Source organism: Gopherus evgoodei, chromosome 13 (genome assembly GCF_007399415.2).
Source record: "Gopherus evgoodei ecotype Sinaloan lineage chromosome 13, rGopEvg1_v1.p, whole genome shotgun sequence".
NCBI classification, from domain to species: Eukaryota; Metazoa; Chordata; order Testudines; family Testudinidae; genus Gopherus; species Gopherus evgoodei.
Window position 1 is genome coordinate 27,147,693 of NC_044334.1, and position 25,674 is coordinate 27,173,366.

The 25,674-nt window shown below is 50.1% G+C and overlaps 1 protein-coding gene across 10 annotated transcripts in view; it reads left to right on the plus strand.

Annotated features, from left to right (window-relative positions):
* The window catches only part of AIFM3 (apoptosis inducing factor mitochondria associated 3), a 114,419-nt gene that overhangs the window by 61,739 nt on the left and 27,006 nt on the right, over window positions 1–25,674 (plus strand). For all 10 annotated transcript variants that reach the window (XM_030583281.1, XM_030583277.1, XM_030583276.1 and 7 more), the window contains 3 exons: window positions 3,615–3,701; window positions 8,919–9,010; window positions 22,700–22,830. In XM_030583281.1, coding sequence (XP_030439141.1) covers window positions 3,615–3,701; window positions 8,919–9,010; window positions 22,700–22,830 — 310 coding nt within the window. The remainder of the gene's footprint in view (window positions 1–3,614; window positions 3,702–8,918; window positions 9,011–22,699; window positions 22,831–25,674) is intronic.

A 25,674-nucleotide genomic window follows, 5' to 3' on the forward strand; every position in this document is an offset into this window, starting at 1 on the left:
TGACTCCTGTGAGCATGGGCATGTAATGGGTGCAGTTCACTCCTGTCCCCAAAGCCTGTCCTTTCTGCGGCATGAGGGAGACCCTGATGCACATTTACCGTAAGGGCACCAGGTTGCAACCCTTTTTCTGGCTCCTCCTGGACCTACTTTTATGTTTTTGGCTGCACTTCTCCCCCCACCTCCTTATCTATCACGCCCTGTCTGTGGCCCCACAAAGTTGCGGGACCTCCCAGTTAACTTCCTCCTAGCGATGGCCAAGGTGGCTGTCTGTAACCCCAGGGAGAGGATGTTGGCTGAGGGGTTCTCTGCGACTGTGGGGCCTATTTCTGATCCTCCCTCTGTTCATGCATCTGGGCAGGGCTTCTCTGCTCAGAGTCCCCTGGCTCCCTTGACGTCTTTGAGGATAGTGGGCCCTGTGCGGGATTCTCTGCTCAGTGTCCCCGTCAGGTTTCCTTTTTTTGACTCTTTGACCTTCACACCAGTCCTTGTTATTTTTTCTGTTGTCCCCCGTAATTATGTGAGTTTTCTGGGCTGTGTGGATCCTCCCCATAGGCTGGGGGAGGGTTCTTTAGCCATGGGCAGCTTGCGCCCGCCCAGCTTTCTGGAACCCAATCCAGCAGGATCCAAGCAGAGGACACTGCAGGGTTTGTGTGTGTGCTCGGCTGACATCACCCTGTCAGAGGCAGGAGTGGGAGGGGAGGGTGTTATGTTGTGCTGTGCTGAGTCCAAAAGAGATTGAGCTGCTGGAGCCTGTCAGTATAAGCAGGGGCAGCTCTAGGCATTTTGCCGCCCCAAGCACGGCAGGTAGGCTGCCTTCAGCAGCTTGCCTGCGAAGGGTCCGCTGGTCCCGCAGCTTCGGAAAGGCACTCCTGTGGGATGTCCGCCGAAGCCGCAGGACCAGCGGACCCTCCACAGGCCAGCCACCGAAGGCAGCCTGTCTGCCGGCCTCGCAACGACCGGCAGAGCGCCTCCCCCGGCTTGCCGCCCCAGGCACGTGCTTGGCATGCTGGGGTCTGGAGCCTCCCCTGAGTATAAGGCAGGTTTTCTAATCCCTTGATCATTCTTGCAGCTCTTCTCTGAACTCTCTGAAATTTATCAGCATCCTTCTGGACTTGTGGGCAGAGCCGGGAAGCCTGGGCCCTTCCACCTGCTCGGAGGGGGCCTGAGAGCAGCCCCCAGTCCGTGTTCCTAGCCCCCCCAGACCCTCCACCCAGGGCAGAGGGTCCACGGCTCCCCTCAACTGCCTGCATGGCTCTTATCCTGACCCGGCTCCAGCTTCTGGCCTGGCCAGGGAGATTGGGGCCGAAGAGCTGCAGCTGGGCTGTGGTAAGAGCCATTGGGAAGCCATTGAGCCTCCATCTGCTTTGGATGGGGGGGTCCAGGGAGTGGGCACGCAGGCCAGGGACTGCTCTCAAGCCCCCTACCTCTGGGCAGAGGGAGGGTCCACAGCTCCCCACAACTGCCCAGGCTCCTGGTGCCATTCTTACCCAGGCCAGGCTCCAGCTTCTGGCCTGGATGGAGCAGGGGAGGAGGAGGGCCATGATCCCTTGCCTCCCCCTCAACCCCCCTGTTTCAGCGCCCTTGCTTGTGCACACCAGAACTGGATACAGTACTTCAGCAGCAATCGCATCAGTACCAAATACAGAAATAAAATAACCTCTCTGCTCCTACTCGAGATTCTTCTCTTTACGAATACCAGGATTACATTAGCTCCTTTGGCCACGGCATCACACTGGGAGTTCATGTTCAGTTGATTCTCCACCACAACCCCCAAATCTGTTTCAGAATCACTGCTTCCCAGGACAGAGTCCTCCATCCTGTAAGTACGGCCGGCATGCTTTGTTCCCAGATCTATACATTAGCTGTATTTCAATACATGTTGGTTGCTTATGTCCAGTTTACCAAGCAGTCCAGATTGCTCTGTATCAGTGACTTGTCCTCTTCATTATTCACCCACTTTCCAGTTTTTGTATCAACTGCAAACTTTATCAGTGATGATTGTATGTTTTCTTCCAGGTTATTAATAAAGATGTTAAATAGCATAGGCCCAAGAACTGATCCCTACAGAACTGCAATAGAAACAGCTCCATGTGATGATTCCCCATTTACAATTACATTTTGAGACCTATGTTAGCCAGTTTTTAATTCATTTAATATGTGCCCTGTTAATTTTATATTGTTCTAGTCTTTTAATCAAAATGTTGTCAGGAACAAATCAAATAGACTCATAGACTTTAAGGTTAGAAGAGCCATCATGATCATCTAGTCTGACCTCCTGCACGTCACAGGCCACAGAACCTCACCCACCCACTCCTGTAATAGACTCTCACCTCTGAGTGACTGAAGTCCTCACATTATGGTTTAAAGACTTCAAGTTACGGAGAATTCATTATTGACACTAGTTCAAGCCTGCAAGTGACCCAGGCCCCATGCTGCAGAAGAAGGCGAAAACCCTCCAGGGTCTCTGCCAATCTGGCCTGAGAGAAAATTCCTTCCAGACCCCAAATATGGTGATCAGCTAAATCCTGAGCATGTGGGTAAGATCCACCAGTCATACACCTGGGAAAGAACTCAGAACCCACCCCATCTAGTGTTCCATCTCCAGCAACTGGGGATTTTTGCTCCTGGCAGTTGCCAATGGGCCACATGTCAATAAGTTTCTATGGCATTCCTGTGGTTGAACATCTGCTGATGTTCCTAACCTAAAATATCTAAAGCTGGTATAAACTAGCATTTTGCTGTCAACTCTCAGCAATTCAGCCACATTTACTTATAACATCACTTTATCTTATGACATCTTGTAATACAAGGTCATGTATAAGTTAGTTACTTGTGTCCAGATTTCAAGCCTTTGGCCTCAGTTAGTGTGTTAGTTATTGCCTTACGGGCTTGGGACATGTACACTTTTGTGTTACTGCCTTAATTCATACTTATTCCTTACCTATGTGCATATATGTTTGTATCACTGGCTACAAATTGACTACAATGCAGTGAAATTACTAGGCCTCAGGTTTAATACAAAGGGGAGGAAGTACTCTTTCTCGCAATGCACAATTTATCTGTGGAACTCGTTGCCAGGGGATGTTGTGAAGGTCAAAAGTATCACTAGGTTCAAAAAAGAACTAGATAACAGCTTGTGTTTTGACTTTTGCCAGGACACTTGCTCCTAAATAAATTGGGTGCTTTTGAAAATTCTGCAGTTATCAGTGGATAACTGATCCTCTTTCCCAAAGTAACCATTTTCTTGGCCCCTTTGTCTGTCTCTGTGTCTTCCATGCTATGGCTTTTGAACGTCCACTTTACAGCTATTCAAAAGCCTTCCCTTCCTGTCTTTCTCAGTAGGTCAATTCTTTTACTGCAGTGTGAGTTAATATAAAAGGAATTAAGGCCCTATACCAAATCCATTCAAGTCAATGGAGATCCTTCCCTTAGCCCTGGTCACCTGCAGAGATTTCCTGTGTACCAGGTTACTGCAAGGACAGATTTCAGGCTATCACCGAAAAGCACTGGGAAAAAGGCTCTTACACATGTGTAAAGGATGTAACTGGGAATTCACACATCTCTCTCACACTGTGAACTGTGTAACTGACAGCAAAATTGCTTCTTTGTTGCAGTCAATGGATTCCCACTTAGATCAGATCACCTTGCGCCCTAAGGAATTCTTCCGTACAAATGACATTGAGGTCCTGACTGAAACACAGGTAAGGAGCACAAGATTTGCATGGTGCAGTCATACAAAATAGCATACAGTGTACATCTCGGGAGTTCTGTGTCGAACACAGAGACTGGATGTGGCTAGAAAAAGCCAACCCTTGCTTCACTAGCTGGCACTGGCAAATTGCCTCTACAGAAATATTACCAAAAGCTGCACCAAAGCTCTCACTTCATAACAGGATCCCAACTGGATGTCGCTATTGGAAGCTGCTGTGAGCTTGACTAGCAAATAGCTACAAGATGGACGCTCACTGTGGCTGTTCTCGCACTGAACATGCTCAGTGGAACCCCAGTTCCTCTGGCCCACATTTAAATGCCTAACTCCTGTTGAGAGGTGGGGTTTAGGCTTAGGCCCCACCCTCTTCTTGGCATTTCCTATTGGCTGGTTTATGTGGCCGTCTGCTCAGCATGCTGACTTTTGTAGCTCCTGGTCTTAGCACTGAACTGTCCCTGTGCATTGTGTAGCGAGCCTGAGCCTCTCACTGTGGATTCCGCTATGGCGCAGGGTGCCTAAATGTTAGGCATTGCAATGCAGTTACCCCCATATGGATCTAGCCCCAGGGGTCTCCCAGTTCGCGTGGGAATGTCCTGGACTCTGACAGCTGGCCTAACTCCCTTTAATTTAGCAGCGATTGTTCAAAAGCATCTCTCTCTCCTGACAGCACCGGGTTCTCTTCACTACCTCAGGTGACCTTTGGGATTTAAGGAAGGGCAACTAAAATGATGCAAGGTCTGCACAGATGGAGAGAAATTAAGACAACTGACAGCAAGACTCGGAAGACCCAATACTGGGGGGGGGGGCGGAAATCCCTTAAAACTAAAGAAGTAAAAGCACTATGTGGAGAAAGTGAATGCAGCTACTGTCCAAAAGGAGAGGGTAGGGGATTAGTGGATAAGTCTTTCTAGGCTCAGCAAAGAGTTGCCACTTCCTTTAAGTAAGACACACCTGATTAATTGAATTAACTGGCTTTAACGAGATGACAAGTGATACACATCTTGATTAAACAAACAAATGGGGAGTGTGTTGATATAGAAAACTTAGCAATAAAATTGATAGGGAACATGGGAGATACCTAGCTGTAGAACTGCAAGTTTCTGCAGCAGCCAAGTTTGAAATCTCAGGTAGAAGTCAGGAGAACAGATCTCAAGAGCCTTTGAAAAACATGTACTTGCTATTTTATTACACCAGTCCAGCAGCTGAGCCAGCTCTTGTTTCTCACTAGTGGAGACAGGAGCCTAGAAATAAAATGTTTATACGTAAATGGTCCCAGCTAAAACCATGGCAAAAATACCAAACTGACCCCTGAGCTACAACAGGTTCATCAATCCCAAGGCCAGAAGGGACCAAGCTAGTCTGACCTCCTACATAACACAGGCCAGAGAACTGCCCCAAAATAATTCCTAAAGCAGATCACTTAGGGAAAAATATCTAACCTTGATTTAAAAATTATCAGTGAGGGAAAAGCCACCAGGACCCTTGGTAAATGGTTCCAGTGGTTAATTACTCTCATCATTAGAAATTTACCCCTTATTTCCAGTCTGAATTTGCCTAGTTTCAGCTTCCTGCCATTGGATCATGTTATACTTTTCTCTGCTAGAGTGAAGGCCTCATTGTTAAATATTTGTTCCTCATGTAGATACTGATAGACTGTAATCAAACCACCCCTTAACTCCCTCTTTGCTAAGCTGAGTAGAATGAACTCTTTGAATATGTCACTATAAGGCAGGATTTTGAATCCTTTAATCATTCTTGTGGCTCTTCTCTGACCCCTCTCCAATTTATCAACCTCCTCCTTGAATTGTGGGCTGGGCAGAACTGGGCAGAGTGTTCCAGCAGTGGTCTCACCAGTGCCAAATCTCTCTTCTCCTCCTTGTGAGTCCCCTGTTCATGCATCTCAGATCGGATTCGCTCTTTTGGCCACAACTTCGCACTGGGAGCTCATGCTCAGCTGATTATCCACCGTGACCCCCAAGTCTCTTTCAGAGTCACTGCCTCCCAGGATACAGTCCCCCATCTCACCAGACAGCTGATGGGTGGGTGGCTGGTGGGTGCTGAGCACCCATGGTTTTTTTCCTGTGGGTGATCCATTCTTGGAGCACCTACAGAATCAACACCTATGCTGCTATTAGCCCTCACATATATGCCCCCCTTCTCCTCCATGGAGGTTAGTGCAGCCTTGGCCCATGGAGCTGCCATAAAAGGAGGGGAGTCCAGAGCGTGATCCCTGTGGATGGAGGGGCACTGATGTGGTCTTTACCTCCCCCAGCTCACCGTTACCGGGAGAAGGAGAACTTCCTCCCGGCTGGCAGTTCTACTCTGGAGCTGTCTGTGGTCCTTCAAGGATTCCCACACAGTTGCCAAGACCTGCCCTGGACTTCCCAGGCTTGGGGAGGCTTTGTGCAACATGCTCCTCATGGGCCCAGGGGTGGGAGGCTGCTAGATAGATGGGGGGATTACACAGCTCTGAAGCCATTGCACAGGGCCCCTTCAGCAGAGTCCTTGTTCTCTGCTCAGGATGCAGATACTACTCCACAGCCAGACTCGTGCTGAGCCGCAGAGCAATATGCTGCAGCGGAGTCCACTGGGGCAAGATTTGTCTAGAACTGTCTCCAAAAAGCAATCCAATATGCTGGCAGGACATGTTCTCTCCAAGCTAGATTGCTGTTGCTCATGGCTGTCACCCTGCAGGAGTTAGGCGCTGAGCACTGCCGCTCCATGCATTGCAATAAGAATTACCCAGCACCTCGAGGAATTGGACCCTGACTTAGGCTCTTCCACTCAAGACTGGTTGTATTATTTTACCAGGGATACTAGTTAGACATACAAGGACCCAACTTCCTTCTTTTATCAGCCAGTTTCTCAAGTTCCCCTAAATTGCTTGTGGTTTTTCCAGAGTCAGTGTCAGGGATACAATAAAGCCATTAACTATTGTCTTAATACACTTGGAGGCAACTTATCCTGGCTCTCTCGTACATCTAGATTTTCTAACCATTGCCTGCCTTGCTTTTTGTCAAGTTATTTTTACAGACTTCTGCTTCCTACCTGTTCACGTTTCCTTTCTTGGCCCCTTTGCTGGCCACCTTAGTACGGTCAGTGAGTGATGCAGCGCTGCTGAGTGCCAGGGTGCTGATAGGCCCACAAGGTGCTTGGACAGCTCATTCTCCGTGGCACTGGGTAGAAGAGACAAAACAGGGAAATCAAAATGTATGTTGGGTATAAACCTGGGCCAGGAACTGTATTATTCTCTTTATGTGTATGACAGCGGCGCTCCGAGGCCCCAGCCCAGGATCGGGGTTGCATTGGTCTAGGTGTTATATACACAGGTATAAAAGACAGATCATCACTACCCTAGATGGCTCGCCTCTAACACCAGACCCACTGCTTTTTCCTTGTATTAATTCTCAGCATGTTGGGCTCCTGTTCTTCACTTCCTGCTGTTTAATGTGAGGTCAGTAGCTTATAAAGTTACCACCATCCACAGTGTAGTTAAGGATGCAGCCCTGACTCTACTTTTATCACAAAAACCTGGTTGCATGAGCCTGCGGGACGGGTGCTGGCTTAGCTGCCACTCGATCATAGACAATGCGGCTCACGCTAAGAAACAACTGACCAAGGGTCAGCGTGGATTCTCCATCACTGACCATTTTTAAATTAAGACTGGCTGTTTTGCTAAAAGATCCACACTAGGAATTATTTGGGGGCAGTTCTCTGGCCTCTGTTCTGCAGGGGTCAGACTAATGATCACCATGGTCCCTTCACGGCTCTGGTGTCTATGAATCTAGAAGGGGCGTTCAAAGAAATGGTGTTGCTGTGCCACTTCCATCTGCTGCCTCAGACGCAGATTTCCTGCTGCATTGGTGTGTGTGTGTGTGTGTGAGAGAGAGAGAGAGAGAGAGACCTGAGATAGGATTAAGGCAGAACTAGTGTTACAGCAGAAGTTGCCCTGCTGCACCAGGTTCCTGTCTGTGATCACCCTGGAATTGTCAAGGTTCTTTCCTCTTAGTAACTTTCATGTTCACACAGATGATCATGATGATTCCTGCAGGACAGCTCAGGATTAAATGGCTTGGCTGCTGTGGGAAAGGCCTAAGGGGAAGACCACTGCTCATGAGAACCAATCCAAACCAAAACCAAAGGGGCTGGTTTTTCCAGACCAAGCTACCAGTCTCAGCTGGGCTGGGCAGGGACAGGATCTTCCTCTTCCCCTGAATGGCTCCTCTCAGGGAGGAGATCAGACCCACTTCTGGGTAGTGTCCCTGGCAGAAGTGAGGGTGGCAATCCTGCAACCTCCCCTAAAAGAGCTTTGTGATACCCCACCCTCCCGCCATGGCTCCTTTTTGGATCAGGACCCCCCATGATTACAACATCATGAAATTTCAGATGTAAACATCTGAAAACGTGAGATTGACTAATTTAAAAATCCTGTGACCATGAAATTGACCAAAATGGACCATGAATTTGGCAGGGCCCTAAAATGGTGAACAGCCTATTGTGAGTGCCTTCTCAGAGCACTAATCAATATTACAGACAGCTCTAGGCCCATGCCTTTCGCCTAGGGTGACCAGACAACATGTGTGAAAAATCGGAACCGTATGTGTGTGGGGGTAATAGGACCCTATATAAGAAAAAGGCCCAATATCACGACTGTCCCTATCAAATCAGGACATCTGGTCACCCTACTTCAGCCACAACACTTAAATAAGGATGGTAATTTCCTCAAACTGTTGGATAGGGAATGAGAGGTTGTAACAGACATGGCCGCCGATGTCTATTAAAATTGAACGACACACAGCGCTGAAACAAGTGCCCATTTTGTAGCTGCCCTATTCAAAATGGGCCCAAGGCTGAAATAACAAGTAATGCTGCAGGCAAGTCTGTCTGACCTGCCTGGAGACTCCTGTCCAGAACTCCTCCAGTCTCAGCCTCCTTTGCTTTCACCAGAACTAATCTCGCCCTGATTTTTTTTGAGCAACAAACGAATTCATGCTGACAACCAAATGAATTAATTGGTTGCATGAGCTAATGTGATGTGATCCTTGGAAAGTTCAGCCCAGAGCACCAGGCAAGGCTGCTACATGCACTGAGATGAGACCAGCCCTTTGCCCTAGTACCTTCCAGGCTATTCCACTTGGAGCAAAACCCTTTGGTATCTCAATAAGCATCTCAGATTTTGCCCGGTAATGTTATTCAGAACTGATTGCAGGTTGCGGCTGTGGACATCAAGAACAAGATAGCTGTGTTCAAGGATGGATTTAAGATGGACTATAACAAACTGCTGATAGCAACTGGAAACACGTAAGCTACGAACAAACATAATCCACCCCAAGACAAATTCTACTCCTATGAGAACGTAAGGAGCTTGTGCCTAGGGAGAAAGACCTAGACTCACAAAGGTACTTGGGCATCAAACCCCTAAATTTAGGGTCTAAATCTCACTTTCCATCTCCATTGTGACCCACAAAACTCCCACTGAACCTTGTAGGTGCCTTAACTCACTAGGCACCTACATTTTTTCCAGTTAAAAAATTATCTTGATGCACATTTCTGCCTCTGAGCAGGCACAAGCTGCCTCCCTCTAGGTGTTTTGAGGCCTATCTCCCACTTGAGCCCCAGAGTAATTCATGAACTGGGAGCAGATAAGCATTTGGCCCCCTTATATGTGTGCAGGCCCGGTCAGGTAGGTGTGCTCAGAGCATGCCTCCCAGATTGTGCCCCTCAGGGGAGTTGGCACAACAGCCAGTGAGAGGGACAGGGAAGGAGGAGCTCCCCAATTCTTAGCCCAGTGATTAGGGCATTCACCTGGAATGTGAACCCTCACTCCCAGCTCAAGTCTCCCCCCAGCCTGATGAGAAGGAATTTGAACAGGGACCTGCCATCTCTCAGGTGTGTGCTCCAAGCACTGGCATATGGGTATTCTCTTGTGGGGCTCCCAGACTCTCTCTAGCTGAGGTTGTGCCGCTGTGGAGAAACCATTAAAGAAACATTGGTGCAGGGAGACTGAACCCTGGCTTTCCCACATCCTGGGTGATGTACTAGCTATCAGGAGAGTGAGTCTGTCTGTCTGTCTCTCTGACCCAATGAGGAAGCGTCTTCCTCTTCCCAAAACTTTCCTGAGGCAGCTAACTCCAAAGAGAGTTTACAGCTGAAATCACTAGCCTCCCAGCCACCCCGACTCAGACACCTCTCTCCAGGAGAGGGGCGGGGCTTAGGACACCCCTCTGCTTGGCATCTCCCATTGGCTAACTTAGGCAACTCCCTGCCTAGCATGTTGGCTTTTGTGAACCGCAGTCTAAGGCACCTGTCGCTCCCCATTCAAAGAGAGCCTGGGAGCCTAATTCAGACTTTTGATTTTCTAGGCACCTCAAAATACCTTTGTGAATCTAGGTCAAGCAACCTAACATGGGAACTGACGTAACCATTTGCATGGGAAAATTTTGTTTGCAAGAATATTTGTGAAAAAAGAAGGTGGGATTGTGTGGATCTATGAATCCTGGTCTGAATATATGTTTACATGGCTAGCCATTCAGGCTGGAAAGGTTGGTGTCACCAAATCTGAAAACTGTGTTTTGGAGCGATCCAACCAGGAAGCAAAACCAATATCATGTTACCAGTTAGGCAGCTGGAGTTGCTAACTGTACATAGTGACTGCCCAAGTCCTAACTGATGACCAATGCACAGGTTAAAATATTGTTCACGGAAACTATTTATGAATTATGAATAAATGTATATAACCAAAGTATCAGTGGGTAAATCATGAGCAGAGGGGCAGGGGTTCAAACACATCTCCCACTGGCTAGCTTAGGTGGCTCCCTGCTCTAAGTTATGGGGCTAAAAGTTATGAGAGGGAAGTCCTCCCCCTGCTCCTCCCCAGGGCTTATTTAAAGGGCCGGGGCTCCCACTGCCTCTACTGCCCTGGGCCCTTTGAATAGCTGCTGGAGACCCACTGCTGCTACCCTAGGGCTCTGGGGGCTATTTAAAGGGCTGGGGTGGTAGAAGCAGGGGAGTCCGGGGCCCTTTCAATAGCCCCCAGAACCCTGGAGTAGCAGCGGGGCTTCAGGGGCTATTTAAAGGGCCCAGGGCTCCCACTGCCTCTACAGTCCCAGCCCTTTAAATAGCTGCCGGAGCCCCGCTGCCGGAGCCCTGGGGTAGCAGCAGCAGCCGGGGGCTCTGGCAGTGGTTTAAAGGGCTCGGGGCAATAGCGGCGGCCGAGCCCTGAGCCCTTTAAACTGCTGCCGGAGCCCTCAGCTGCCGTTGCTACCCCAGTGGGGGAGGCGGGGCCGGGGCTGGCTCTTACCCTCCCATCTCTGCCCCTTCTGCCCAAGGTCCCGCTCCTTCCAGGGGCCAGAGCAGGCCCCAACCCAGCCCCGTACTGGTAAGTCCCTATTTCTACTTTCACCTCTGCTAGTACATGACTCAGTTCTGCTACATTTGTTGGTGTGTTCAATTCTCAAATTGCTTTTACTTTGTAAGGGCTCGGACTGATTCTATTGCTGCTTAATGTTTGTCCCAAAAAACATGATTTGGGGTAGGCGGAAAACACACTTTTCTTTGTTTAGCTTCACTCTGGACAGATTGATTATGCTTGAACATCACTGAAGATTTTGTTGTGGTCTTCCTTCAAAGTCCCATATATCAAAATATAATCCATGAAAACTACAACTCCATTTGTTCATTAACAGTTCTGCCATTTGTCTTTGGAAAATTTCAGATGCACTGGAAACCCCAAAGGGTAATCTTCGAAAGCAAAATCTCCCAAAGGGTGTGATAAATTGAGTCAATTTACAACTCTTTGGCTAAAGGAAGTTTGCCAGAATCTGCTTGAGGAATTCAGCTTGGAGAAGACTAGCTCCTTTTGCTTTGGGAAGGAAGTCATCCAGTGTTGGGAGAAAAAAGTTTTCTTTCACAGCTGCTTCATTAAGTCTTTTTGGGCCACACAGATTCATATTTTTCCATTATTTATAATCGATATCACTGGGGCACAGCATGCAGGTGGCTCAGATTTTCTTGATAATGCCAATTTGTTCCAGTCTCTCTAATTCATTTTCCCCTTTATGAAGCAACAGGATAGGAATCTTGCAAGGTGTGTATACACTACATGGTTCAGCATTTTCTCAAGTTTATTTGTGCTGGATCTCATTTCAAAAGTCCAGTATCATGAAATTCTGTCAAGTTCTTTGGCCTTTCTTACTAAGGTTGCCACACTGCAGTTGAGAACTCTTTTGGTCTTTGATCATTTGATCACATGCACTCTGAATGCATAGCTTTTGTCTTTGTAAGCTGTTTCTGTGGTGAGCTGGCCCATGCAGTTCAGAACATCTCTGGGGCTACTCAAGGCCATGTCAGGTGACTTCAGCTCTGTGAAAGGTTGAAAGTGACTGCAGGTCCCTTCTGAGATGAGAGTTGTGTCTACTCCTGAGTCAGTTTTAAAGTAAATAGTCATTGCATGAATATTCAGTTTAACTTTTCAAACTCTGTCATCACACATGATAGATCCCAGAAACAATGGCTCATGATTGTCTGTAATATGAATCAATTCCTTGACTGCTTTTGTATAGCAAAGAGCTGCAAAATGTTCATATTTTTTGCATTTATTCTCTATTGCATCTTTAGCTGGCTACACATATTGAGCTGTGAAATTTTCCACATCTTGTGCATTAAGTCTGAAATGCCTTGTAGTTAATCTGGTACTCCCCTTATAACTTCAAGGCTTTTATGGTAATGACTTTTAGCATTCATGTTGCCCATGTTTACAGCCTCCAAGTTTCAGGGTTTTCAGATTGCTCCTGCCTTTTGTTCTGCTGTTTGACTATCAGAGTGCTTTACTATCTACATAGCTATGGGTAGTTTTAAGTCTGTCTTTTATTGTGGTTGCTGAGAGGTTCTTGTCAGTTAACCCAATAACCAGCCTGTCTCTGATACTTTCATGGTTTGTGTTCCCAGAATCACTTATCAGCCAGTGCACTGGGGGCTTTTATAAAAGATTCAAATTTTCTCTGTTCCTGAATTCTCTTGTGAAAACATGCTCTTTCATAAAACATATTTCTCTGAGGTATAAAGTATGCATCAAACATGGCCAAAACTCTTTTTCATAGTCATCTTTGTGACTCTTCAGTAAAGTCAAAGGATTTAAAGATATGCTCTAATGGTTTCCCCATAGCATAAATTAAAGTCGATACCTAGATACATCCAGGGTCCCAGTAGAATTTTGTAGCAAGGTGAAATCTTGCAAAATGTTGCTTCCAGTCTGTTCATGATGAAGCTCCGTCTAAGCTAATGTTCTCTGGAGCACTGAAGAGTGGTATGGTGATGAGATCTTTGTTTTGTGCCCTCTATTCCTGCTCTCCTCTGGCACTTGCTTACTTCTGACACTATGTCATGTACATCTGGTACTTAGTACAAGCCTGATTGCTACTAGCAAGTGTTCACTATAAAATCCTTTAATGCACTGCCAGGAAGGAAAAGACGGTTACTCACCTTTGTAACTGTTGTTCTTCGAGATGTGTTGCTCACATCCATTCCAGTTAGGTGTGCGCGCCGCGCGTGCACGTTCGTCGGAAACTTTTTTACCCTAGCAACTCCAGTGGGCCGGCAGGTCGCCCCCTAGAGTGGCGCCACCATGGCGCTCTATATATACCCCCGCCGGCCCGCCCGCTCCTCAGTTCCTTCTTGCCGGTTACTCCGACAGTGGGGAAGGAGGGCGGGTGTGGAATGGATGTGAGCAACACATCTCGAAGAACAACAGTTACAAAGGTGAGTAACCGTCTTTTCTTCTTCGAGTGATTGCTCACATCCATTCCAGTTAGGTGACTCCCAAGCCATACCTAGGCGGTGGGGTCGGAGTGAGAAGTCGCGGCCCGGAGCACTGCAGTTCCGAAGGCCGCATCCTCCCTCGACTGCTGGACCAGGGCGTAGTGGGAAGCAAAGGTGTGGACCGATGACCAGGTCGCTGCCCGACAGATTTCCTGGATGGGCACACGGGCTAGGAAAGCCAGCGACGACGCCTGCGCCCTGGTAGAATGCGCAGTCATACGGCCCGCAGGGACATGGGCCAAGTCATAACAAGTCCTGATACAGGACGTAACCCAAGAGGATATCCTCTGGGAGGAGATAGGAAGACCTTTCATACGATCTGCTACCGCCACGAAAAGTTGGGGGGATTTTCGGAAGGGCTTAGTCCTCTCTATGTAGAACGCGAGAGCCCTACGGACATCCAGCGAGTGGAGCTGCTGCTCCCTGCCTGAGGAGTGAGGTTTTGGGAAAAAAACCGGAAGGAAAATCTCTTGGTTGATATGAAAGGCTGAGACCACCTTGGGCAGAAAAGCAGGGTGTGGCCTCAGCTGCACCTTATCCTTGTGGAAGACCGTATATGGAGGGTCTACCACCAGAGCTCGGAGCTCCGACACCCGTCTAGCTGAGGTGATAGCCACTAGAAAGGCAGTTTTCCAAGAGAGGTAGAGCAGGGAGCAAGTAGCTAACGGCTCAAAGGGGGGTCCCATGAGCCGGGACAACACCAGGTTAAGATCCCAGGTTGGGGCAGGGGGACGGACGTTAGGGAATAAACGTTCCAGCCCTTTAAGGAATCTCGACACCGTCGGGTGAGAAAAAACGGAGCGACCGTCCACACCCGGGTGAAAGGTGGAGATAGCTGCTAGGTGGACTCGCAATGACGATAAAGCCAGACCTTGCCCTTTGAGGGACAAAACGTAGTCTAATATTTCGGAAACCGAAACTTCCATAGGGCGGAGATTTCTCTCTACGCACCAACAGGAGAAGCGCTTCCATTTCGCTGAATATGTGGCTCTTGTGGACGGTTTCCTGCTGCTCAAGAGCACCTCTCTCACGGGCGTAGAGCAGCGCAGCTCTGAGCCAGTCAGCCACGCAGGAGCCAGGCCGCTAGGTGCAGCGACTGCAGGTCTGGGTGACAGAGGGTCCCGTGGTCCTGGGTAATCAGGTCCGGATGAAGGGGCAGGGGAACTGGGTCGGCTATGGCCAAGTCCAGCAGCATGGTGTACCAGTGCTGCCTGGGCCACGCCGGGGCCACAATGATCACGAGCGCCCTGTCCCTGCGCACCTTCAGGAGGACCTTGTGGACCAGAGGGAACGGGGGAAATGCATAGTACAGGTGGGTCGACCACTGGATGAGGAAGGCATCCGCTATCGACCCCGGCTCCCTGCCCTGAAAGGAGCAGAACGCTGGGCACTTCCTGTTCCCCTTGGACGCGAAGAGGTCCACCCGGGGATAACCCCACCTCCGGAAAATGGAGAGAGCGACATCCGGGCGAAGGGACCACTCGTGTGACAGGAAGGATCTGCTCAATCGATCTGCCAGAGTGTTCCGTACTCCAGGGAGGAAGGAAGCCCTGAGGTGAATGGAGTGGGCTACGCAAAAGTCCCAGAGACGTATCGCCTCGTGGCACAGGGAGGAGGACCTGGTGCCGCCCTGCTTGTTGATATAGTACATCGTCGTCGTGTTGTCCGTAAACACGGCGACACAACGACCCTGAATCTGATGACAAAACGCTTGACAAGCAAGGCGGACCGCTCTCAACTCCCGTATGTTGATGTGGAGCCCCACCTCCTCCTGGGACCACAGGCCCTGTGTCCGCAGGGTCCCTAGGTGGGCCCCCCAGCCCAGATCTGAGGCATCCGTTGTCAGGGATACCGATGGCTGAGAGGGGTGAAAGGGAAGACCCGCACATAATACGGACTGGTCCAACCACCAGCCGAGAGAATCTAAGACCTTCTGGGGAATTGTGACTAACATGTCTAAAGGTTGCCTTTGCGGCCTGTAACGGCTGATAAGCCACAGCTGGAGAGGCCTCATGTGGAGCCGAGCGTAGCCGGTCACAAAAGTGCACGCCGCCATGTGGCCTAACAGGGTTAGACATGTCCTCACTGACGTCAACGGGGCTGACCGCAAACGTTGAACGATCGCCGCCATGGTCTGGAACCGTTGCAGAGGTAGCGAGGCCCTGCCCACAGTGGCATCCAAGACCGCCCCGATAAATTCCACCTTCTGCGTGGGCCTCAGAGTGGACTTGTCTGTGTTTATCAAGAGGCCCAGACTTGCAAATATGGCGGTGATCAGGCGGACATGGCTGCTGACCTGCTGTTCCGACGTGCCCCGAATCAACCAGTCGTCCAGATAAGGGAACACGTGGATACGGTTGCGCCGAAGATGCGCCACGACAACTGCCATGCATTTTGTAAACACCCTCGGGGCCGTGGACAGGCCGAATGGGAGGACTGCAAACTGATAATGAAAAGCCCCCACAACGAAGCGGAGAAAGCGTCTGTGGCGCGGCCAAATGGCAATGTGGAAATACGCGTCCTGCATGTCGAGGGCGGCGTACCAGTCTCCCGGATCCAGGGATGGAATAATGGTCCCCAGGGATACCATGCGGAACTTCAACTTCACGAGGTATTTGTTGAGTTCTCGCAGGTCGAGGATAGGCCTGAGGCCCCCCTTGGCCTTGGGGATCAGAAAGTAGCGGGAATAAAACCCCTTGCCTTTCTCGCTTTCCGGAACCGCCTCTATAGCTCCTTTGCTGAGGAGCGTCTGCACCTCCTGTCGAAGGAATTGCTCGTGAGAGGGGTCCCTGAAGAGGGACGAGGAAGGAGGGCGGGAAGGAGGAAACGAAACAAACTGCAGGCGGTATCCCGTCTGCACCAGGCTTAAGACCCAGCGGTCCGATGTTATTTGGGACCACGCCGGGAGGAAAAACGAAAGGCGGCTTGAAAACGGGGGGAAAGGATCCATAAGGGAAACTGTTACCGCGCCCTCGGGCGCACCTTCAAAATGAAGGTTTAGGACCAGGCGGGGGTTTCGAGGAGCCTTGGTTCTGCCCCCCTTGGTTCCCAGACTGCCTGCGCCTGCCGTTCCTGCCGCGGCGCCTGTAAAGGTCCTGCCGCTGGCGGAACTGGGAAAACGGCCTACGGTGCTGCTGTTGTTGCGGCCTAAAGGGTCTACGCTGTGTCACGGGGGTGTGCATCCCGAGGGACCGCGCAATGACCCGGTTGTCCTTTAGACTCTTAAGTCTGGGGTCTGTCTTATCGGAAAACAGGCCCTGGCCTTCGAAAGGAAGGTCCTGTATCGTGTGCTGGAGCTCCGGCGGAAGACCGGAAACCTGCAGCCAGGAGATGCGACGCATCGTAACTCCTGACGCGAGGGTACGGGCAGCCGAGTCCGCAGCGTCCAAGGAGGCTTGTAAGGCCGTGCGCGCGACCTTCTTGCCTTCGTCCAGGATGGCCGTAAACTCTTGGCGAGCATCCTGTGGCAGCAGCTCCTTAAATTTGTCCACTGCCACCCAGGAGTTAAAGGCGTATCTGCTCAGCAGGGCCTGCTGGTTAGAGACCCTGAGCTGCAGTGCCCCAGCCGAATACACCTTACGGCCAAGGAGGTCCATCCGCCTGGCCTCTCTGGATTTGGGGGCCGGAGCCTCCTGGCCGTGACGCTCCCTATCGTTCACCGATTGCACTACCAGTGAACCGGGAGTCGGGTGAACATGTAAATATTCGTACCCCTTAGAAGGGGCCATGTACTTCCTCTCGACTCCTTTCGCTGTCGGAGGGATGGAGGCCGGGGACTGCCAGATAGTATTGGCATTGGCCTGGATGGTCCGTATGAACGGCAGGGCGACCCTGGTGGGAGCATCGGAAGAGAGGATGGTGACAATTGGGTCCTCTATCTCCGAGACCTCCTCTGCCTGCAGACTCAGGTTTTGAGCCAAACGCCTGAGGAGGTCCTGGTGCGCCCTGAGATCCAGCGGGGGGGGGGACTGTTGGAGGAGGTACCCGCCACCGCCTCATCCGGGGAGGAGGATGAGGAGACCCCAGGCACGATAGTGTCCAACTGAGGGTCATCCTCAGCCCTCGCCTCTGCCTCCGGAGCCACAGCGGAGTCCTGCAGTTTGGACCCTTCCTCCCCTTCCGGGGAGGGAGGGGGGCGAGACAAGGAGGCTTCAGGGGCCCTACGCTCCGCAGTCGCCGGTCTGGCAGGGAGCTGCTGGGGGCCCTGGGCCTGATGGTATGCCCAGGGTGTCCAGAATCCCCACTGTTGTGGGCCTTGGTCTTGCAGCGGCGGATCCCCGAACAGCGCCGCCTGCCGGTCGGTGCCGAGCGCATACCCACTGTCCGTCTGAGAAGATACGGACGGCTGTCTCGAGGGCCACGGCGGGGCCGACCCCAGATGGTATGGGTCCGCGCGGGCCGGCACGGAGGATCGTCTCGGTGCCGGGGACCGGTGCCGGGAGTCATATCGGTGCCGGGACCGGGATCGGGACCGGGATCTATCACGGTGCCGGGATCCTGATCGGTACCGGGTGCCGCTTCGGTAGCGGGACCTGCCACCAGCTCGGTGCCGGGAGGTCGACCGGGACCTGCCCCCAGCTCGGTGCCGGGAGGTCGACCGGGACCTACCACCAGCTCGGCGCCGGGAGGTCGACCGAGACCGGGACCTGCCACCAGCTCGGTGCCGGGAGGTCGACCGGTGCGGCGAGTAGCGTCGGGACCTGCTCCTGGAGTCGCGGTGCCGGTGACGCCGACTGGAGCCTGACCGCGACCGTCTCGATGCCGACCGTTGCCGCGAGTGCGACCGGTATCGCTGAGGGGAGCGGTGCCGGGACTGCGAGCGGCGTCGGGATCTGGAGCGCCCAAGACGGCGGGACCTGGATGGCGAACGACTGTCTCTGGGCGGCGCCGACAGCATGGGCTTGCCTCTGGACACAACCCGCACCGGAGGTACCGGGGGTGGCAGCCGAGTGGGCTCAGTCAGGGCAATAAGGTCCCGAGCCGAGGCGAAGGTCTCCGGAGTGGATGGGACCACTATCTCAACCCCAGATCTCATGGGGGAGCTCGGCGGCACCGGACTCAACGGACCCGCCGGGCCCGGAGTCAACGGTGCTGACGGTGCCGGCGGCGCCGCGGCCGATGTCGAGGCCGGGCGCTCAAGCCGGGTCTGCCTGGCCGGAGTATCAGACTTCGACGGCCTAGGCTCTGATTCCGGTGCCGGAGAAGGTCGGTGCCGGGGAGTCTTCTCGGTGCCGGAGCGATCCGGTGCCGGTGCCGAAACCACGGTCTGCGAAGTCGACGGGTCAAGTGCCGCCTCCATTAGGAGAGTTCGGAGCCTCTGATCCCTCTCCTTTTTTGTCCTCGGCTTAAAAGCCTTACAGATGCGGCACTTGTCAGATCTGTGCGATTCCCCGAGGCACTTCAGGCACGCTTCGTGGGGATCGCTGGTAGGCATGGGCTTCTTGCAGGCCGCACACTGCTTGAAGCCTGGCGAAACAGGCATGAGCCTGGCGCCGGGTGCCGGGAAGGGCTAAGCCCCCGGCAAAGAACTACTTAACAACTATTTACTAAACTATCTACTTAACAATACTAATTAACAACTATATGGAACTAGAGATAAGCGATAGACAAGCGATAGAAACTAGGAGAGCTAGGGACGTGGAGGACAGCTATGCCGCGCTCCACAGTTCCAACGACCGACACGGCGGTAAGAAGGAACTGAGGAGCGGGCGGGCCGGCGGGGGTATATATAGAGCGCCATGGTGGCGCCACTCTAGGGGGCGACCTGCCGGCCCACTGGAGTTGCTAGGGTAAAAAAGTTTCCGACGAACGTGCACGCGCGGCGCGCACACCTAACTGGAATGGATGTGAGCAATCACTCGAAGAAGAATGGCTGTTGTGAGCTTAAGGTATGTAACACAGGGTAGCCACCTTGTGGCTAAACAGTATAATACAGTTTAGCATTCCAGTCTTAACTATTGTGTTGCTTCCATGAGTAAAAGATTGCTCCTATCGTCTCTTGGCGCTGGTGGGTGCTCAACCCCTCACCTGCCCCCACACCAACTCCATTCCTGCCCCACTCCCTCCTTCCCCTGATCCTCCCCCATTGCAACCCCATCCCCAAAGTCCCTGCCCCACTTCCACCCCTCCCTGCCTCTATTGAACTCCTTCCCCAAATCCCCTCCCCAGCCCCACCGCTTCCCCTGAATGTGCTGTGTTCCCGCTCCTCCCGGAGCTTGTTACCTCGTGAAACAACTGTTTTGCGGCAGCCAGTGCTGGGAGGAAAAGCAGGGACATGGCAGGCTCAGGGGAGGAGATGGAGGTGAGCTGGGGCAGGGAGGGGAGCTTGGCTACCGGTAGCCCTGAAGCTCCAAAGCCCTGAAGCACCCACAGAATCAGCCCTTATGGCTCCTATGGGTGCGTTTTGCAGAATTAGACCCTAATTCTGACCCTGGAAATAGAAGGACCCTGTTTCAGGATGGAATCAAATGTTGAAATACCAGAAATTTCTGGGACAGAAATACCATTTTCTGAACAGCTTTAGATCTGAATGTGCATAGAGAGCAGGACTATATATGTGACGTGACTATGGAGGCTTACCAGTAGATGTTATGGGCCTGAAAGTCACGATACAGAACCAAACCCTGTACTAGAAGGCATACTAGTAGTCTTACCTTTCACATGTATGTCCTTAACATTCCCATTTCCTGGTTTGTGAGTATTTAAATGTACAACATTAACATTGCATTAATGTAGTTTCCTGCTTATGATAGCATTAGGTATGTATAGTAGCACAATGGGACAATCCACACCAAGATATGTGGTCAAGATTGTACCCCCTGAAATTCACAGACATACGTAGATTTTCCTTTTCCCAGCTTTGTGACACCATGCCCCAGCTCCCTGGGCCCCACATAACTCTTAAAATATTTTCCATACATACATCCCTCAATAACCATGACCACTAGAAAGTGCTTAGCTTTTGGCGGAGACCCCAGATGCCCTGCCTTTGGTGAAACATCATGAAGATGGTGACTGTAGGGGAAGCATGCCCATCTGGGCATGTTTTGGCATGCAGACTAGGAATTATGTATCCCTAGTCTGTTGCCAAACTGGGGCAGTTGGGTCATAACACCTAACTGAGGCTTTGTGAATCCCAGTGATTTTTTTCCAGGCACCTAAAAATTAGATGGGTGATACTCAGCATTGCCATGCCCAAGTTTCTTTGGGAATCTAATCCTAAATGTTTACATGTTACTATATTGTTTGAAAATACTTTAAAAATCCTTATATGTAAGCACCTGGGTAAAATTGTCAAAAGCACCAAAGTTACATAAGAGCCTGAATCCCATTTTCAGATGTAATCGAAGCCCGTATCTGCCTAAGATCGCTTAGGGCTAGATCCACACAGAGACGTAAGTGTCGCAAAGCTGAGCACTGCAATGCCTAATTTTTAGTTGCCTGCCATCCAGTGAACTCCTCAGATCTGAGTTAGGTGCTATGGCAAATGGCCAACGCTACTGTGGCTGCAGGTGCTCTGATTAGCCTGTAGTGACCTCTCCTTACTCCAAAGGGAATGAGGCTCTGATCACCCTGGGGCTTACATACCTCCCCTCTATCACACCTCTGTTGCCCTCTGGCCCTGCTGCATCCCAGTGCCCAGACTCCCTGTGCAATGCAGGGGGAGAGTTAGAGGCCTAAGAATGGGGTTGGCAGACCCCAGCAAGTGGAATGGGGAGCCCCCTGAGCTAGCCAATTAGAAATGCAGAGGAGAGGGCGGGGCCTAAACACATACCTTCGCCTAACTTTGGGCTGGAGGAAAGTGTCTGTCTCCTGTGGGGACTTGCAGCTGTGACCCTTTTCCTGGTGCTAGGTGCCTGAGCCCACGTCCAGACTAACCCGCGGCATCGGCGGGTTAAAATCGATTGCTCGGGGATCGATATATCGCGTCTAGTCTGGACGCGATGTATCGATCCCCGAGCGCGCTTACATCGATTCCGGAACTCCATCAACCCGAACGGAGTTCCGGAATCGACACGGAGAGCCACGGATATCGATGCCGCGCCGTGCAGACGGGTGAGTGCCTCGATTTTAGAAATTTGACTTCAGCTATGTTATTCCCGTAGCTGAAGTTGCGTATCTAAAATCGATTTTAATACCCTAGTCTGGACGTGGCCTGAGCAAGAACAGCCCTTTCTCATGGAAAAACCAGAGATAGAGTCAACGGCCCAGTGGTTAGAGCACTCACATGAGTATATGGCAGGAGAGCTGTTCTCAGACACTTGATGTGGAACAGGGATTTGAATGTGGGCAACCTACTTCCCAGGGCAGTGCCCAGATCACCAGTATGGGGGCTGTTTTGGGATGTCTCTTTCTCAATTTCTGTTCTGCTGTGTATAAGTAATGACACAGGCATTACTGCAACATTGGGCCCCAGAATCTCGCATTTCTCTAGTTGGTAATTATGATTCCAGCTCTTTTGGTAGTGGAAATCATTTTGAAAACTGGACCCGCTGTCACTGAGGCAGGGTCCCGTGAATGAACTGTTTCATTCATCTCAGCCAGGGTCCCTGGGGTAGCTGCAGTAGTGGACATTTTTTTCAAGATGCCACCAGATTCAGCATTTCTGCTGTACAATTTGTTGTTTTGCTGCAGTGTGGCTCCAATCTCTGCCTCGCACCCCAGCACCATGCCCCTTGTCACTGGCACGGAGGGAGGGAACTGGTTCGGGTCTGGGTTACCGAGCCCCAGGCAGTCTGGAAAGCATAATGAAAACACCCATCTTCAGAAGTAACCTGCTCCCATCTCGCTCCGATAGCAAGGGCAGGTCAAGCTCAATCATGAATACAAATGAATATGTTACATTAAATGGGACAAACATTTATGAGAGAGAGAAAACCCCTCCTGCTTGAGCTCACCAGCTAATCAGTAACTGCTGGGGATCGGACAACTTCCTCTGTCACCACCTCTGTTATGGAGATTTTACATTTTATTTTAGAGATTGCAACAGCTGGTAGTGGCCAGTGTCAGAGCAGCAGGCTGGAAGATGACTTGCAGTTCTATTAGATAGTGTGATGGCTTCTTGAGTCGCTCTGTGCAGCGCTTGCAGAGACATGTTTAGTAACAGAAAGGATGCAGCTCAGAAAACCACAACTGAAACCTGACACATTCTTTTCCTACATGTGTGTTTTTCAGGCCCAAAGCCCTTAGCTGTAAAGGCAAAGAAGTTGAGAATGTTTTCAACATCCGAACCCCTGAAGATGCCAACCGGGTAGTGAAATTGGCCAGCAGCAAGAATGCAGTTATAGTGGGAGCCTCTTTCCTTGGTGAGATTTGGTCTTGGGCAGATCAACTCAAGATTCCCATTCAGGGGAACTTTGGGCAGAATTTTCCCTTTGAGATGTTATATTATAGTTTTCTTTATAATTCCTCATTTTCCACATGGGTGGTTAACCATTGGAACAGTTTACCTAGGGAAATTGTGGAGTCTCCGTCCCTTGAAATCTTTAAATCAAGATGTCTCTCTAAAAGATCTGCTCTAGCTCAGTCAGAAGTTATTAAACTGGCTGCAGGAACCACTGGGTGAAGTTTGATGTCCTGTTTCATTCATGAGGTCAGACCTTAACATCTGTTAATCATATTTTTGACCTGTGCCTAGCCCTTGAATTTCCTTGTGATCTTTTTGGCCAGTATAATCTATTGTACATCTTTAAAAGATGTAGCTGGTTCATGGAGCTAGTGAATTTTCTGGGATGTTTTATTTTTGTATGCAGCCACATGACGTCCTTTAAATGAAAAATTCCCTTCTTATGACTCACTTGTGGCTATTGCCACAATTGTCTACTTGTATTGGTAACATTCCATTCTCTTCAGGTTCTTAGAATACTTCTTGGATACCCACAGACAGAGGGAGTTACTCATTACGAATTAAGATGGATTTCATAAATAACAAAGATTGTCGTCATGACTTCAGACATAATGGTCTTATAAGCAGGGGACTATCGAGTCGGAGTAGGGGATGAGATATTGCCTCTGCACAAAGCGCCAGTAAGACCAGCCCTGAAATACCATGTCCATTTAAAAGGAATGTTAATAACTGGAAAGAGTGCAGAGAAGTACTATGAGAGAGATTCACTGGCTGGAAAACATGCCTTACTGCAAGAGGCTAAAGCAGCTTAAGCTGAGATTTGCAGTGACTTCTGCTCCTAACCTAACTAATGGTGGTATTGCTGAAAATCCCATCCCATCCTTGTCCAAGAGCAGGTTAAGAGGTGAGTTCATCACAGTCTAGAAGTACCTGCATGGAGAGAAGAATTTTGTAATCTAGCCGATAAAGGCATACCAAGATCCAAGACTGGAATATGAAAGTAGACAAATTCAAATGGGAAATTAACGAAGCTGACCAGTCTATGGACTGCATGCACATATTGGACACTTATTGTTGTTGTCTGAAGTGTTGTCAGATGTTTTGTCAGATGCTACCAGTGTGGTGTTCTACTCTTTCCTTGTTAGTATCACTCGGCTGCGTGTGTGTGTTCCCTCTTGTGCGCTCCCCCAGCTCTGCAGATAGCTGACACAGCAGACTTGACGAGAACCCCCAATGACTACAGAGTCTAGTAAGGTTTGAAGTCACGTCAGCTAGGTTTATTGCGATCTTGGACACAATGGCAGTTCCCTGTAGGTTTCTTAGCCTAATTCAGGGCATACTACGAGAAAGTGCCCCCTGGCAATGGACTCAGCTCAGTCAGTGGCGGGACTTTCCACTGCCCCCTTGGCTGGACAAACACACCACCCCAGGGATGCATTCTTATACACAGGTACAAACAAGTTACACATCACTCCTGATGTATTGAGGTGCAAACCCTCTACGTAGCAAGGTACAACCCCTCTACGTAGTAAGGTGCCGCCTCTTACCTTGTACATGTTGGTTTGAACAAAACAACTCTATCCATCATATTACCCTTTTGCCCCTGTCATTGGGATGGGTCAGTCTGTTCCTTGTTATCTGTGTGGAATGTGCAAGTATGTGAATGTTCTGATCTCTAGTGTTCAGTACCTTTTAGGTACGTATCTTCTTGCAGCACCAGCCCTTTCCTTGCCAGCTTCTGTGAGCAGGGCCTGCCTCTGGCTCACAGCTTCACTTTGCTTTATGTTAGCAAAGTCTTGACCATTACTTTAGTTCAGGCCTCAGGCCTCATACCGGGCCTCTGATACCAAGGTTTATATCTTAGGGCCTCCTCTTACTACAATTGTTTCGGTCAGTTTCCTGGTTTCAAGATGTAATCCATCCAATCAGGAAGCAGAAACTATAACACGCAACCTTGGCAACCAATCACATACTGCAAATAGTCAAAGTGAACAATTCAGAAACAACCGATAGGTTGAAAATCTCTTGGCCAGGCTATTTGACAATGCTTCCAAATAACAAACACATTCCCAGACATCGGGATTGGTTCATGATTTTAAAAAAAGCTAAATTCACAATGAATCATACTTGCAATGTATAATTCAGTAAGCTTGACTATGATCCCAGCCACAGAATGTATGTTCCTCCTAGTTCTTCTATTCATAATGTTTTGGTTTTAAATGTGGTAATATTTTTATCAGACCAACTTCTATAGGTGAGAAAGATGAGTTTCGAGCTCCACAGAGCTCTTCAAGCTTGTGGAGTTCGACAGCTTGTCTATTTCAGCACATAAGTTGATCCAATAAAAGATGTTACCTGACCCACCTTGTGTCTCTCATATCCTGGGACCAACACGGCTACAACACCACTGCAAACAGCGATGGTTCTCAGTGACCATTTGCTAAGTATATTACAGTGCATCACTTACTTCAGTCTTCAAAGCCTTTTTGTGGCTTCCTCCTTGTAAAAATTTCACAAATAATTGGTCTTGTGGTTAAACACAGAAATGATCACTATGAAGCCCTTTGGAGAGTAGAAGGTTTCTGCCCACCCTATGAATACTCTTAGTATCCCAAAATAGCAATTCCAGTTCCCATCGCAGGGAATCAGGCTGCTTGAGCAACCTGGGTCATGCTGAGCCACAATTATCATTATGCATACCAGCAGTAGTCCTCAAATTGCAGTCATACCAGAGATCCCAGTATGGATCAGACCCTGACAGTGCTAGGAGGGAAAGAGTGGTGTTACGCACGTATAACAAAAA